The sequence below is a fragment of the Chrysemys picta genome, chromosome 3 (assembly GCF_011386835.1).
Source record: "Chrysemys picta bellii isolate R12L10 chromosome 3, ASM1138683v2, whole genome shotgun sequence".
Taxonomy (NCBI): Eukaryota; Metazoa; Chordata; order Testudines; family Emydidae; genus Chrysemys; species Chrysemys picta.
The window spans coordinates 199,783,670-199,800,929 of record NC_088793.1 but is presented as its reverse complement, the minus strand read 5'-3'; the positions used below and the strand labels follow the sequence as shown (position 1 = coordinate 199,800,929).

At 43.6% G+C, this 17,260-nt stretch overlaps 1 protein-coding gene across 15 annotated transcripts in view; it reads left to right on the top strand.

Moving 5' to 3' along the window:
• PLCB4 (phospholipase C beta 4) overlaps positions 1 to 17,260 on the top strand; it is a 318,161-nt gene that overhangs the window by 185,968 nt on the left and 114,933 nt on the right. For all 15 annotated transcript variants that reach the window (XM_024110413.3, XM_024110408.3, XM_024110392.3 and 12 more), the window contains 3 exons: positions 2,729 to 2,809; positions 3,136 to 3,195; positions 4,558 to 4,701. In XM_024110413.3, coding sequence (XP_023966181.2) covers positions 2,729 to 2,809; positions 3,136 to 3,195; positions 4,558 to 4,701 — 285 coding nt within the window. The remainder of the gene's footprint in view (positions 1 to 2,728; positions 2,810 to 3,135; positions 3,196 to 4,557; positions 4,702 to 17,260) is intronic.

The window sequence follows — 17,260 nt, the reverse complement described above, 5'->3', positions numbered from 1 at the left end:
TCCATCCTAAACAGGCAAAGCAGAGATGTGCAACAGAGACCATTATGTGGCCATCTTTGTAGGAAATGTTAATTTTATACTGAGAGCTTTTAGTCACATGGGGATGCAACAAGCAATGAAAAATTTCCCCATTTTATTTGCATTGACCTTGCTTATTGAGGAGATCCTATATTCCAGGGTTTCTCAGCCTGAGCCGGGACCCAAAATTGGGTTGTCAGAACATTTCAGAGGGTTGCGTGGCGGCTCCTGTCCCATGGGGCTGGCTGGGCTCACTTCCCTGCTCCAGGCACTGCAACCTCTGGGGTCCCAGCACCACTCAGGTTTCGCCCAGCTGTCATGATGATGGGAGTCCAGGTAGGCCAAAGGTGAGTGAGTGGCCCTGCCACCCCATGAGCCACGTCACAACTCCACTCTCACACATTTGGTCCAATTGGGCCCGGGCCCAAACCTGAGTGGCACGGCAACCCTGGAGGTTGCAACTCCTGGTGCAGAGAGCCAAGTCCAGCCAGCCCCACAGCACAGGAGCTGCCACCGTGAGGTAAGTGCTGGACACGACTCAACCTCTCCAGGGGGCAGGATCAGACCAAAAGCACCCCAGGGCCCATAGGCGCAGACTTTGTGGGTGCTCTGGGGCTGGAGCACCCACGGGGAAAAACTAGTGGGCGCTCTGCACCCACCAGCAGCCAAGCTCCCCTCCCCACCCCACCTCACCACCTCCTCCTCCTCCTCCTCCTCCCCTGAGCGCACCGCATCCCTGCTCCTCCGCCTTCCTCCCAGCACTTGCTACCACCAAACAGCTGTTTGGCGGCGTAGCAAGCTCCAGGAGGGAGGGGGGAGGAGTGGCAATGTGGCGCACTCAAGGGAAGAGGTGGGGCCAGGGCAGGGATTTGGGGAAGGAGTCAGAATAGGGGCAGGGAGGGAGTGGAGTTGGGGCAGGGACTTTAGGGAAGGGATTGGAATGGGGGCGGAGCAGGGGTGAGAGGGGGCAGGGCAGGGGTGGAGTCGGGGTGGGGCCGGGGGAAGAGGGAGGTCGAGCACCCACCGGCGTGAGCAGAAATCGGTGCCTATGCCAGGGCCTCCACCCCCAGATTATTTACTGGGTGACGACAGGCTATAAACATTTACAAATGGGTCCTGCCCTGAACCCAAAATGGTTGAGAATCACTGCTCTATTCCATGCAGATTTTAAAAGTCTCTCCCTTTAACAGGTGGCTAGCTGCCGTTTTTATATATGCAGCTTTATAGGGATACCCAGGAGCTATAAAACCTGTGATTCTGGGCAGTTTGCATCCGGTACATTTGATGAAGTGCGAGGATTAAGGAAAAGGCAGTAAACTGTTGTCTAGCAGCCTGGATATAGAAGAGGGCCCAAGAAGCACCTGATAGCCAGTCCTGACTCTGTCCCTGAATCTATGGCGAATTCTAACTCTTCTCTCTGTTTCCCTCTCTGTAAAATGAAGATAATTGTTTCCTACCTCACAGTGGTGCTGCAGTAATTAATATTTGTGAAGTGCTTTGAAGCTGAAAAGTGCTGTATGTGCTTTGTGCTATTATTTAAGAGGCAGATGCTCTTCAATGCTGAATGTGTTCTGGGTCAAGGGAGTGAGGTAGTAAGCTGATCTGGCTTCTTTGTGGCCCATCCTGCAGCAAAACTCTTATTAATTTAAATGGGTGTTCCTTGCATGGAGGGCTTGTGGGATGGTGCTAACTGAGTCAGAGAACTTAAAATTCCTCCTGTCCGCATGACCCTTTTGTGTGGAAAATGGCCCCGTGTGTCTGCATGGGCTTGCTGCCCTGGCTGTCCTGCGTTGGGGAGGACAGGGTGTTTTCAAAACCTAACTGCAGCCCTTTCCTTTACACACAAAATAAAGTGCTGCCCTCTGTCACTCACAGCATCCCTGCTCCCTGCACACATGCTCGCTGTTTGTTATAACGGAATCTTTTTTAATTAAAAAAAGATTGGCCGAGGCTGGGCTTTTTGTTCCCTTTAAAAATGACTGATTCGGCACAGTGGGATGTTTCCTTACCTTTTAGTTTCACTTCTGACATTAAAATAGTTTTGGGGGTGGGCATGCACATTTTGGTTTTGTTTTTTTCAGTAAGGCTGACCTGATTGGTTTTTGTTTTGTTTTTTTAATCTAATCTCTGTGGTTTTCCACTCCTTCCAAACTGCTTTATATACTTATCTCCTCTGCCAGACTAACACACTGCAATATATTTTTGTGTGTACTTTCTAGAAGTTCTTCTGTGAGGGTCCAACTTTTGCGAAAGCCCTTCCCCTGAATCCCCAAAGTCATTGCAAAATGTGGTGGTTTGACCCCCAAGCAGTGCTGCCAATTCTTGCAAGCCTCACAATATTTGATGAGGTTCTTTTTGGAAGCCTGTGATTAGGTGAGAAAATCAGCTTTCATTTAGAAAGAGAAGTTTCTAGCACTGTGGCTGTGGAGAAAGGCCTGAAGATGAGAACTGAGTCTGCTGTAATGTCTCAAAAAACAGAAGTCAAATAAAAAAAGTTCTAATATTTATTAGGCTTAAAAATCATGAGATTTTAAAAAAATATCTCATGATTTCTGGCAACTAACTCATGATTTTTGAATGCTTGGGATTGGCAATACTGCAAGGCAGTTGGGGAAAAGGTAAAAGATCTTAAGTTTTGAGCAGCAAATGTAATGCCTGACAATATTTGTCAACATCACCAAAATATTTTGTTATATTTCCCTTTCAACAGGAGTCCTTTGTCTTCGAACCAAACTGTCTCTTTCAAGTGGATGAATTTGGTTTTTTCCTAAGGTGGAAAAGTGAAGGAAAGGTACAGTACTGTTGTACCAGGAACATTACTGTCTGCCTATGTTGTTGCACTTGGTTTGTTTCCTGGCTAATTTTTAATCACAAAAAATTACATGTGGCTTTGTAACTATTTACAGTAAGATAGCGTGGCTCCTGTGTTTTTAGAAGTTACATAAGTGAAATACTTGACAGGTTATTAACAGACATGAAAAGAAAATACCCTGTTTTGTGTTACTTAAGTGCGATTGCATTTAAGACTCATTGTTTATTTTTGCCTCACTTCCTATTTGGATCTGCACTGTGTTTCGCCAGACCTTTTAGCTAACATGCTTTCTCTTGCCATTCTAGGAAGGACAGGTATTAGAATGCTCCCTGATCAACAGTATTCGTCTTGGAGCTGTACCAAAGGTACTCTGTAATTAGTTTATACTGTTCTTTTAAACAAAGAGTGTTTAAGCTGAAGGTGAAGTGGGGAATGCAGTGCAGCTTGTTACAAAATACTGCCAGCACAACTTTGCTTGTAAAATCATAGCCTAAAACATTTAGCTTTAAGATTAAGTGGTTTTATTTTATTTCAGTGTCAAGGATTTGTAATATGGTAATGCCATGTCAGTGCTGACCTTCCAAGAGGCTGTGAAATCTGGGCACTAAATATTAAAAGGATCCTGTCAAGGGTTTTTAAATCATTTTTTGAACTATTTTATATCATCTTTTTAGGAGGTTGAAAATATTTTCTGGTTTAATTTTTTTCCTTGGTCATTCAAGATGTGTTCCTGTGTTTCACTGAAATTTTAGTTTGCTTCCTTGTTTTAGACACTTAAATAATCAATTATTTCAGGACAGCTCTGGGACTTGTGATTATTAACTGCTGTTTCAAAGGCAATCTGCAGAGGGACCACCTGAGGGTTCTGCAGAAATCATAGCTTTTAAAATATTTTCTAATATAGATTTCTTTTTAAAATGCATTTGGAAATTAGACATCTTTCTGAGATGAAATTTGGGCATAATTGCTTCACAGTGTCTCTTTAAGAGTTTTGCTGTCTAGTTGTCTGGTGATGTCAAATACAAAAGCTTCAATCAGACTGTAGTTCTACTTAAAAATCATAGATTTTTCACTTTAATCATAGATTTTTATTTTTTTTAGCGAAGTTAGTTCTCTTGCAAGGTAATAGACTGAAATCTTCAGCCAACAAAGTAGGTCATGGGCTAAGGCAGTGCAGACTTCCCCATGATGCCCCACGAATATGCTTCAAACTTCAAATATGCTTCAAAATATTCCACTTTCTATGAATAGTTCAGTCTCTGGGTTTATTAAATCTATGGCTCTTGACTGCTAGTAAAGGTACCAAAGAGCACCAGATGTGCTGCAAAGAAATGGATAGAAATCACCCACTCATTCCATGCAAATAACTACTTTTGGTCACTACTATTTGGATTGGGATAATTTATTTAGATAGAGTTAAGAATTTCCATAAACTATTACCAGTCCTTAAAAGTCTTCCATTTCCCTTCTCTGTGGAGGTAATGTATGTAATTTTCTGAAATGTATTTAAAATACTGCAATTATCTCTCTGCTTTTATGATTCAGCCACATTCGGTGATTATTAAATTAGATTTTTTTTCCCCAACCATGCCCATAGATTCTAAATGAAAGAACTCATTTAAGGTGACTGGGAAATATTTACAGTCTTAATGCATGTGAACCTGAGATGTGTTTTTAACTTAATCTTTGTACTGTGCATTTAACAAGGTGTTTGTTCCGTTTAACAGGATCCCAAAATACTAGCTGCTCTTGAGACTGTGGGAAATGCAGAAAATGAGCTGGAAGGGCGGATAGTGTGTGTCTGCAGTGGCACAGATCTGGTGAACATCAGCTTCACGTACATGGTAGCAGAAAATGCAGAAGTAGCTAAGGTATTCCACAGTTAAACAGTGCCCGGGTGCGGGGGGAAAAGTGTAGCCTGCATTGAAGCACAAGCTGCCACAAATTTATTACTACTGGTACGTGAGCTAGCTAGAATAAAGCTATCTCAGATGTATCCACCTGAGCTGCAATCACACCTGTGTTTTCTGTCTAGACCAGGGGTGGCTCTAGCTTTTTTGCCGCCCCAAGCACGGCAGGCAGGCCGCCTTTGGCGGCGTGCCTGCGTGAGGTCCCCGGTCCCGCGGATTTGGCGGCATGCCTGCGTGAGGTCCGCCAGTCCCGCAGCTTCGGCGTACCCGCCGCCAAATCCGCAGGACCGGCGGACCTCCCACAGGAAGCTGCCGAAAGCCACCTGCCTGCTGCCCTCGCAGGGACCGGCAGGGCGCCCCCTGCGGCTTGCCGCCCCAGGCACGTGCTTGGAGCGCTGGTGCCTGGAGCTGCCGCAGGTCTAGACTTACCTTAAATCCCTTGGCTGTCTGCTTCCTCTTTCCTTTTTATTATTGGAAGCCTCATAGATGGAAAGCATAACCTGACCACTCATTGCAACCATCATGCAGCAAGACACACAATAAATATATAACACCTCTCTTTTCAGTGCTTGGCACCACTCCCCCTTAAACATTATGTCATGAATAAACTCCATAGTGGAAGACCTATTTGTATACCTAATATGGATACATTAAGTCTGTTTGACTATTCTGTACGTTCAACATGTTGACTCTGATACCAAAGTATTCAGGGAAGTAACCTGCCAAAATCGTGGTCTGAAAGCATTTTGGGAGCCAAAAAAGGAGAGAGCTATTGTAGGAATTCGCGTGTATGCTTACCAGAATAATTTCTCCTATGAACTCTAGAATATTTTGTAGACACGCTAGTTAGCCATCTTTTGATTTGGTCAAGGTGTTTTGGTCTCCTTGATTTGAGGAGAGAGATCGATCCATACATTTGTTTAATTATATATTTTAAAATGTACTTTCTGCACCCATTGCCACAATATCTGGACACGTGATAGAGATGAAATGTAGTGTCACAATAAGTTTACCGGGCTGCACTGATCGACACAGGTAGCTCCTTGCCCACAAGCAGCTTGTTCATTGACAATCCAGATGCTTGACCAAAAAGTCATGATTTGCTTTGCACTCGGATTGTCCGTGAATTATGACAGGCCCTTATTGGAAGTTTGCGCTACAGCTTTGGACTCTCTGCTAAAGGTCTCCAAAAGCGTACACCCAGCGATTGTTAACAAAGCTGATTCAGGAGAGGGGTAGTCCTTAAAACAGTCGTTCCCTGAAGCATGTAGGACTTTATAGAATTGAACCAAAACCTTGGCTGCATCTGAAAGCATGGGAAGCCGGTGGAGTTCTTGGAGTGTTGTAGTGTATTGGCTTTTTGTATGTGATGAATATATGGGCCTAATACTACTTGTGAGCTAAAGGAAACCACATGTTTAGGAAGCTACGATAAATGAACCTGTGACACAGCCTCTTCTGGCCCCAGTCAGCTGACCTGGGCTTGGCCTGCTGAGCCTGAACATCTACACTGCAGTTTTATAGCCCTATGAGCCAAGTCAGCTGACCTGGGCCAGCCGTCGTGTAGACATACCCTAGGGGACCAGGGTTGTGTCTCAGCATTCCAGATGTGCATGGGGGCCTTTCAGTAATTGTGTCTGTTGTTCTCATGAAGCTGTTGAGAGCCAGTATCTTCAAAGGGAGTTGAAAGTGCTCACTACCTTCTGAGATCCCTTATGAGGTCATCATAAGCTAAATCAGGTTCAGGATTGGTCAATACGTGACAAAAACACCACCTGGCACTGCAGAAAGTGGTTTGGTGACTCTTTACTCCCGGGTCCGTAATTCTGTCCTCAGCCAGTGCCCCAGAATAGTTCTGCTTCTGGAAGTGTTACCTTCTAGATGAGAGACGAAAATAATTCTTGGTCACCACAGGCTACGTTGTGACCTGTATTGTGCAGCCTCACCGAGGAACAAGGGGGTGTGGCGCTCTCCCTCATGCCAGGGTGTTGATACCATAGGGTGCAGTGTCAAGGGAAAGCAGATTCCATAAAGACGCTGCTTCCCCACCTCTTTACAGGTGGTGGAAGGGGCTGGGGACAGGAAAGTGCTCTTCTTCTCCTTCCCCCTCCTCCCCACAGTGCACCAGTTAGTGTAGCTCCACTGGCACACCAAGAGGAACCTGCTGTGACAGCGAGAGACCTGACACAAGATATTTCCCCCTCAGAGCAATGGGGAACCTGAAAAGCAAATATGTGCCTCTTGGTCGGGGGGGGGAGGGAGGGAGTCACAATCTGCCATCTGGTCTGCTCCAGGGGCAGCAAAATAATCTACTGCCCCTTGCTTAGGGCTCATGGCAAAGACATGTTTAGGCTGTAAAGATCCAGTTATGTGGGTTCCAATAATAAGCGTGTCTTATCTCCGCTCTCCTAAGCCAGGCTCCGTTTGGGATGTTTGGATTCCGTCTAGCTTACGTGTATTGTGTTTTCAACGGAGGAGTTATTCGCCCCTTCCTAAAACAGACAAAATAAAAAAATGCCGTGCAGATAGTTTGTGAGAGTCTTTAGCACAGCAACAGGGGAGAGAATTTTTTTTAAAGTAGAAAAACTGCTTATAAAATTACAACCTTGGAAGAGGATGTAATACTTGAAACTACCTTCAACTCATTATTTTTTATTGACTAGATTTCAAGTTTACAATATCTCTTTAAATGCAGTGACTAAATATGAGGCTAATTTTTCATACCTCACAAGAATGTCACCAGTCACTCTTATGAAAGTCAGATTGCACAGATAGAACTAGAGTTAATGCTTTCCAGCATACCAGTGATGCTTTCTGAGCATACCCCAATGTTGCTGGCCAAGCGAAGTGAGGTCTAACACTCAACTCAATGGCATTTCTCTGTTTGGCTGTCATAACTTTTCAATACCACATCCGGTCAGTTCCAAAATTTAGGGAATGTTCTAGGCATTTGTGGGCAGAACCTTCTTGATTTTAATCGCAATCAGAAAAACAGAAAGGGGGACATGGGTGATACATGGACCCCCCTGGCATCTGATTAGCTGAGCCAGCAGCTTCACCCACCTTTCTAATTATCTACAGATCAAAGAACAAGTTGACAGTGCCCATCCCTCTCCCCCAGCTTAGCTCGGCACATAGTCCCAGTATAGTAATAAAATATTAACACTCTGAAAGAGAAGGAAGAGTAGTGGAAGGAATAGGGCCATAGGGGGAATGTAGGCACATGCAGAACCCCAGGCGTGGGAGGAGATTGTGGGACCCTAGGAGAGAGGGAAGAGGGAAGTGGAGGGCACACAGAGAGCCCCTGGCATGGGGGGAGGTGGGAATGGAGGACCCTGGCATGGGCGCAGGAAGAGAGAAATAGGGGAGCACTGTTATGTTATTTTTGATGGAATAAAGGAGCCCAGAGAGTCCAGGGTGTTAACATGAGCCTGTCACTGAACAACACTAAACAGTTAAACAAGGTTTGAGGTTTTGGAATACAGAGTCCTCAGCCTGCTCATTAGCATGGAAAACACACGATTAACAATCTTTTTACTCTCTTATTAAAAATACAGAAAAAGAAGGAAAAACAGTTAAAGCATTCAAAATGTACAATATTAAGGAAGTCTTTTGTTTTAACAATATCCCTTGTTCCTCTTCTCTATAGAGAGTCTTTAGAAGGAAGAAAAAGCCTTGTTTGAGAGTCTCTTGGATGGGATTAAAAAGGGTAATAACTGTCTTAGAATCATAGGGTTAGAAGGGACCCAGAGGGTCATCTCATCTAACCCTGTGCCAAGATGCAGGATTTGTTGTGTCTAAACCATCCGACAGATGGCTATCCAGCCTCCTTTTGAAAACCTCCAGAGAAGGAGCTTCCACAACCTCCCGAGGCGTCTGTGCCATTGTCCTGCTGTTCTTACAGTTAGGAAGTTTTTCCTGAGATTTAATCTAAATCTGCTCTGCTGTAGTTTGAACTGATTGCCTCTTGTCCTGCCCCTCGGTGGGAAAAGAGAACAACTTTTCTCCAGTTTTTTATGGCAGCCTTTCAAGTATCTGAAGGCTGCTATCACGTCTCCATTAATCTCCTCTTTTCCAAACTAAACATAGCTGGTTCCTTCAGCCTTTGCTCTCATGACTTGCATTCCATCCCTTTGATCATCTTTGTCGCTCGCCTCTGGATCCTTTCCAGTTTCTATACATGGGTGACCAAAATTGGACACAGTACTCCAGCTGAGGTGTAACCAGTGCTGGGTAGAACAGTACTATTACCTCCTATGACTTTCATGCTATGCCTCTGTTAATGCAACCAAATTGCATTTGCTTTTTTTGCAACAGTGTCGCATTGCTGACTCATGCTGAGGTTGAAACCCACCACAACTCCCAGATCCTTCTCAGAAGTGCTGCTGTCAAGCCAGTTATCCCCCATTCTGTATTTGTGCATTTGGTTTTTCTTCCCCAAGTGTAGCACCTTACATTTGTCTTTGTTGAATGTCATTTTGTTATCTATAGCCCAGTTCTCCAATTTATCAAGATCCCTCTGAATTTTAGCTCTATCCTCCAAAGTATTGGCAACCCCGCCCCCCCCCCATCTTTGTGTCATCTGTAAACTTGATCAATGTGCTTTCTCTGCCTACATCCAGGTCATCAATAAGGATGTTAAACAACACCAGACCCAGAACAAATCCGTGTGGAACCCCACTTGAAACATCCCTCCAATCTGACATCATTCCATTAATAGTTACTCTTTGTTTGCGGTTGTTTAATCAATTATGTATCCACTTAATGGTAGTTCTGCCGAGCCTGCATTTCTCCAGCTTACTTATCAGAATGTCAAAAGCCATCCTGAAGTCCAGATATATTATGTCCACCACATTTCCCCTATCCACCAAATCAGTTACACTGTCAAAGAAGGAAATCAAGCTGATTTGGCATGATTTGTTCTTGGTAAATCCATGCTGGCTGCTAGTGATCACCCCTTCATCCTCCAGGTACTCGCAAGTTGAATGTTTTAGACATTGCTCTAGTAGCTTCCCAGTTCCTCCTTTTTCCCTTTTTTAAAGATGGGCACTACGTTAGCCCCTTCCCAGTCTTCCGGGACCTCTCCTGTCATCCAAGAGTTTGTAAATATTATTGCCAGTGGGTCCGAGATTTCTTCAGCTAATTCTTTCAGTACCCTTGAATGAAGTTTACGTATTGAACTTTATAAACCACCTGCATCAACTGCTTGTAGGTCTCAAATTTCATGGTGGCATGGGATTGGGTTTAAGTTATTTAATTTACCAGGTAGCCATTCTGTGTCCTGGTCTATACAATGGGCACTATATTCTGGCAGTGTAAAGGGGCTATGGCAGGCTGAGGGAGAATTCCTCTAGTGCAGGAGCAGTGTAAGGCCCTGGCCTAGGGCATTCTGGGTTGCAAAGCAGTCCATATGCCGCTCAAACCAGGCTACCATAAATTAAAGCAGCTCTTACAGTAAGGACTATGGTGGCTCCTGCAGTAGCCTAGAGTCCAGACCTTATACCACCTTTTGCTCCCCCTCCTTATCTCTGGAGTAGGATTGCCAATCCTCCAGGATTGCCCTGGAGTCTCCAGGAATTCAAGATTAATCTTTAATTAAAGATTATATCATGTGATGAAACATCTAGAAATACATCAAACCAAAATTGTCAACCCTACTCTGGAGATGTGGTGTGGAACCTAACCCAAAAGATTTACATATAAAACCGAAACAACATTCATGATTTTATTCTGGTTCTTCATTTTTAGTCTGCTCTAAAGAATAAGTCACTAGATTCGTGAGACGACTGAGGCCCTGTCTTCACTGCTAAAAGAAAAAAAGGTGCATTTTACCTCAGGGTAACAAACGTGTGAGCTATCCCAAGTGAAGACAAAATACTTGCCTAGTTTGCCATCTGGTAAAACCAATGTCAATACTCTACCCCAGCCTGAGGTTGACCTGGCCTAGTTTACTTTGCTCCTTTTTTCAGCAGTGAAAACAAGGCAGTGTGTGACCTTAATGGCTAAGGAGAGAGTCACAAGAATGAATTGCTAATAGGCATCAGCTAAAATACTGAGGTAATACTTTCTCTGTCAAATAGTTCATATGTAAATTCAGTGATTTTTATTACTGTGCTTCCTGGGTCAGACGTCTTGGCTATTATTACATTTCTATTATTGTGGCAACTTGGGGGTCCTAATTATAGACTCTGCTAGGTACCGAACAAACCCAGAACAAAAAGACAGTTCCCTTTGGCGTGTGTTACTAACACTATGGGTAAAAACAATGGGACTGATTTGTCCTTGGTGTAAGGTGGCAAATTCCACTGGTCTTGTTTGTATTTATTTTGTTGATTTTTTTTCACAATTTAATCCCACTCAGTATAAATGTGGAATAGAGATGGGGAGTTAATTTATCAGAAACTATTTTTACTAGCTAGGAGCAGCAATTTTAATTTTAATTGGGTTCTATTAGGTTATGAATATTGCCTTGTAAATTTGCATAGATTTATATCATGGATAGAGCGTTTTCAAGAAGATGCTACATCAGGCCGACAACCCTGCAAAACCTCAGTGCAAATGGCTGATCGCAGAGCAGATAGGCTTGGTTTCACAATCAACAGCATTTAATAGCAGTCACAACTCATGCCTATTTGCAGCGTAATTATAAACTTTTTAGTGGACAGTGTTTTAACAATTGGTATGGATATTATATTGCACATTAACTTTTATTACTATCTGGTTAATGCACTTATGGAAGATCAAAATGCTGTAAATGCTGATGAACAGAAAGCAGAAGCTGCTACACTGTTTTTCCACACAGAGCACTTTAGAGAAAGGATCTGCTTTTCAGTGTAGCAGAGATGTAGTCTGGTTCTGGAAAATGATCTCCCTGTAATACCAGGGGGCTTCCATTTTAATAATAATTTGAAGAGCATTGATGATGTGTATCAAAGCAGGAAGGTCGCAAGTACAGCCAGAGACATTGGGAACAGCAGCAGATTCCCACAGCCCTTATAAAGACAAATACAGAACTTCTCTGTACCTTTGTTTGTTTTCTCTTGTTTTACATGCATGCACATTCTAAATCTAAACTACCCCAGGAAAACTCTAGAACGTATCTGGAAAGAATTCTGGAAATCTGCTGATTCTTTGTTCCCTGTCAAAGAAATAATCATTAGTGATTTAGGCCTCAGTCCTGCAAACACTTTGAAATTATTGTATATCCAGAAACTATTGATTTCGATGGGGTTACTCGTGCACTTGAAGTTAGGCACATGTTTAAGTGTTTTCAGGATTAGGGCCATATTCCTATTTTATATTGGAAACTTGCATTCAAAGGGGAATCAGGGTTTCTAACCTTTCAAGCAAGCTGATCAAATATTGTTGTAATAGTCAATCTGTTGGTATCTTATAGCTAGAGCACAAGACTGGAAGTTAGAAGTTTTATACATTTTCTTCCCAGCTCTGCCACAGACTTCCTGTGGGAGCTTGGTGAAGTCACTTAATTTCTCTGTGCCTCAGCTTCTCCGATCTGTAAAATGAGGATAATAATAATACCTGCCCACCACACAAGAGTGCTGTGAGACTAAGTTCAGAAATGTTTGCCAAGCCTTGAGTTCCTCGGATGGAAGGCATTACAGAAGTTTTATTATTCTTTGTTCTTATGTTCATCGCGATTTGATTACTTTATTTTCTGTTCGGTTTCCTGCATTTTCAAACATTCTTGTGTATCTCTTTGGTTCTTGCACTGTGTTGGAATGTGGCTTACGGTATCTAGCTGAGGTGATAAGTAAACCTTCCCAGAGAATCACAAAGTTTCAGTACAAAACTGTTGCTTCCCCATTCAGGGAGCTGTGTATTGCTGCTTCACCACCAATCCCCTAGGGATATGTTAATGCCATGTTCATGAGATATGTCAGTATCTTAATTTTCACTTACTGGCCAACCTTTACATTGTACATTGAAAAAGGCATCCAGGATCTTTGCTGTGGTTTTTTTTTTTTTTTTTTCCCCTTTTCCCTCTCACTCTTTTATGTTCCTTTTGGAAGTGTTACTGCAGGACTTTCAGTGGGCCCAAAACTTCCCTGCTGGTTTTCACAAGCCACAATGGATAAGGGCTCATCGCACTGTGTGAAACTCGACAAATGTATCAGGTTTTTTGGTGTCATCCATTCTTGACACTATTCCCACAGAAGCAGCCAAACTGATGTAGATCCAGTTGGACTTATCCTGCACGTGTTTGGAAAACTCCTCACAGCAAGAAACGCTCTGTTAACGAGTGGAAGCAATCTGGGTTCATCGGGCTGCTTGCCACATGGAACATTTGTGCTAGCGGGGACTTGGTAGAGGAAATACTGGAAGTGGGGGAAACGAGCCCTTGAGCTTTCTTTTAGCGTATAGCACAGCCTCAGTAGCAACGTACAGAAACTCTTTTTGCTGCGGTTGACAGATATGGGATGAATTTTACACAATCCCTAGTCTAGTCTCCTTTCTATTGCTTCTTTCGTGTGTCACAGGTATGGTAATCTGCATTGTACAGATGTGACCTGTGAGACTGACCGGGCATCTGAATTGAGGAACAGGAGATCTTGTGTCCACTGTATCAATGGTTGAGGACAAAATGTTCTGGTTCCCTGCTAGACTACTAACAGAATGCTCAGTGGCTGAACAGTATATTCTCTTGGAGGATTCTGAAACCCCTAACGGGTCCATCACTCGCTGACCGCACGCGAGTGAAACAGGGCCAAGTCAAAGAGGAAATCCAGAAGATGGCCTCTTTAGTTTGCCAAACTAACCTCTTCTCTTCCCTTCCTAGGGATAGCCCCATAGTTGCTGTGGAGGTCCTGAAATCAGTGAGGCATGTAAGACAATAATCTTGGTGACTCTAGCCCTAAACAAGAGCTTAATCTGTAACTCCATGGCCTAGCCAGTACACCACCAAAATTACTAAAATTATCTCAGTCCCAAGGCTTTCATAGATGCATATGTAACTGGTGCTTCCTCAGCGTGGCTCTGTTCCCCTCTAGTGGCTGGACCACATAGAGGTTCATGAGTCTGCACAGCCTTTTAGCTAACAGTCTTTTAGTTCAGACAGTAGACGCTTGTGCATTTAGCTCAGCAGTCCCAGGTTCTATCCTTCTTGCCAGTGGCCCACCAAGGGACTCCACATTACACACTCAGGCCGGGGTGTCAGCACTGCACGTGGGGATCCAGCACTGAAGGACCAATGCAGCAGGTAGCAGCTCCTCTGCTGAGACTCCAGCCTGTCTCCTAGGGGCAGCTACTGCTGGAGTTCTGGGACAGGGGTTCCTCTCCTTGTGCGCTCAGTTGCTGCAGCTTCTGGGGAGAGGAGGCACTGGCCATGTCTGGAAGCAGCAGCACAGGATCGGGCCCCTTTCCACGCAGCTTTGTGTGTGCATGAGTGGACCCACTTAGAAGTGTTGATTGAGATATTATCCACAAATTATCATGTCCTGGCTCTAACAAATCAGTCTTTGGCACTAGGCACCCTCTCGGGCTAATATTAGATGCAAAAAACCACTCCGTCACCCCAGTTCCTTAGCCTGGTGTTCATGTTGGACCGAGTACCTCACTGGAGAGACTACATGGACACAGGGAAGGTGGAATCTCCTTGCTCGATTTGGGTAATACAGGTCTCGTCTATAACTAAACCAGGGATGATGTTGCACTGAACAGCATGAGCTGTAGGTTACAGCAGTTTTTAGTCACTCTCAATGACCCTAGTTTGCATCTCATCCTGTTAAATGTAAGTCCTTGGCTAATAAAGAGCTAAGAGATCAAGCAGTCGGTGCACTCTGCCCCTGCTGGCTTGTGTTTCATTGAGGAAACCAAGACAAAGCAAGGTCACTGAGTAGCTCTAAAGGATTTGATTGAGTTATTCAGCAAATGTTGGAAGATGGGCTTCTTCAGTCAATGTTTCTTTCATTTTTTCCACTTAGAGGCATTCAGCAATGCTGGCTCTTCGTTTAACAGAGCTAGTTAAGTTATCTTTTTCCACATTCCATGTACTTAGTTGTGCATTCAGCTCTTCATCCTGTGGTTTCTGTGCCCACTGCTTCATTTTTTCCATTTAGTTTCATGGTCATTGCTTCTCTAAGGTGAGATGCTAAGGGCCAGATTCCTCTCTTGGTTACACTGGTATAAATCCAGAATAACACTTTGTGTCATTCAGGATTTATGCTGGTGTCCTTGTTTACTTGAATTCAGAATTTGATTTTTTTCAGTGGCCCTTGTCGTTCTTTCCATACTAGTGGCTTGGTGATGCTGAACACCAGGCAACAGATTGGATTGTCTTTGCAGAGTGTTTGCTGTTATTTCACCTTCATGTAACTGATTTAGAACAAATCAAATTGATAGTTCCCTGATAGCAAGGAAGAGGGGTTGTTCCCAGATCCGTGTGTCCATTTTAGGCCTGGTCTACTCAAGGAAATTAGGTGGGTACAAACTGTCACTCGGGGTGTGAAAGATCCACACCCCAGCGTGTTGCAGTTAAGGCAACCTAACCCCTGGTGTAGACACCACTAGGTCGACAGAAAAATGACATAGCTACCGCCTCTTGGGGAAGTGGATTCCCTATGCCGACAGGAGAACCTCTCCTGCCAGGGTAGGCAACATCTGCACTGAAGAGCTAGGGTGGCGCAGCTGTGCCACTGCAGTGTTTTAAGTGTAGACGAGCCCTTAGGATCCTAGTTAGGTTGTAGGAAAGGTATAAACTCCTCCTTTCCCCCCTTTTTCAGAGACAACACATTAGCTAGTCAGTTTTCCATTTAATCTGGGAATGGCTGAGGGCTGAAAAGCTATATATTGCCAGTTTAACATTTTCACAGTACTGTATATTCAGACTTTTTTTTTTTATCTGATGGTGTAATCTTAAAAATTAGTTTTTTTGCATAAGATTTCTGGCTCACAAGGATTTGATCCTTGACCGCCTGATGAAGAACGTGACATTTCATGCACAGGTACAGACACCTGGGAGCATATGCCTAAACCTACTGGTAGCTCAAGTCTTCATCCAGGGTCATATAGCTCCAGTGCAATTTGTACACAGTCCTTTTTTTGACTCTCCCATGCCCAGGTAGTTTGGGGCAAGCTAGTAGCCTTTGAGTAAAGCAGACCAAATGACCCCGGTGTAGTACTACCTAGCCCCAAATTAAACACAAGGGGAGAGATGCCCGAGTGTGGTATAGCTGCTTTGTGGCGCATAGCTGGTGGAAGTCTGGCCCAAAACCTGGCATAAGCAGCCCAGGGAGCATGGAAGGGTGATTCTGTGCTGGCGTAGGAGCTCTTATGCTACTCCTTTGGCCTCTGTCAGCATAGCATGATGTGGCTGGGATACCCCTATGATATATCAGTTATTGGCTTTGATTTCATCCACTTACGTTGGCATAAAATAGAGCAACCCCAGGCTCAGTTTACCCGTTGGGGAAGGGCTGTTTGGGAGTCCCTCCTAAGTAGGACGTTTTTTCACCAAGAAAGTGCTGGATAGGTGATTCATGGCTTGGGTTTTCCCAGTGGTGGTGTCCTTGGGCAGTCAGTCCTGATGAATATGAGAGAATGCTAAGGACAGGAGCGTGGTGCTTTAATATAGTTGCCTGAAAATCCAAGTTGACATGCATGTATCTTTATTTCTTAATCATGTGTTAGCATCGACGGCATTGTACACCATACATCTACTGACATCTGGTGGCATGTTGTAGCAGAAAACCTGTTAGTTTTTTTTTTTTAAAGACTACATTTGTATGGCCTGCGGTTTGTTTAGTTTAGCTGCCCTGCAGTTATTTTTGCACACTGTGGCTTTTAAAGTTAACTTCTTATTGAAAGTCAAAAGATTGAAGCGCTTTTAAAGAATGTCAGAGAAATCCAGCTTACATTGGGACAGATCATGATACTGCAGTGTTCCTGCAGCGGTAACATTTCATTTCCATTAGGATGTTTTTAAAAACATGTTTTTAAAAGAGATACCAGGTAAAATAGTGCTTAAATACCACAGTGAAAGAGAACTGAGCTATACCTGATAGACTACAGTACAGGTGTGTTTAGTAAAACTTTGGGAGGTGGTTTTCCTACGTAGTCTTATTCACACAGCAAAAAGAAGATGAAAGAACCACATATGAAGATGAGAGAACCACATTTTCAGCAAAGCTTTGGAATTTGTTTTTGAGAATACAACATGATGCCTTTAAATGGAGACAGTGCTCTGTTGTCATGCGTTATGAAATTACACAACTACTGTGTCATTTCAATAAAAAGAAGAACAGGAGGACTTGTGGCACCTTAGAGACTAACAAATTTATTAGAGCATAAGCTTTCGTGGACTGCAGCCCACTTCTTCGGATGCATATAGAATGGAACATATATTGAGATATATATACACACATACAGAGAGCATAAACAGGTGGGAGTTGTCTTACCACCTCTGAGAGGCCAATTAATTAAGAGAAAAAAAACTTTTGAAGTGATAATCAAGCTAGCCTAGTACAGACAGACAGTTAGATAACAAGTGTGAGAATACTAACAA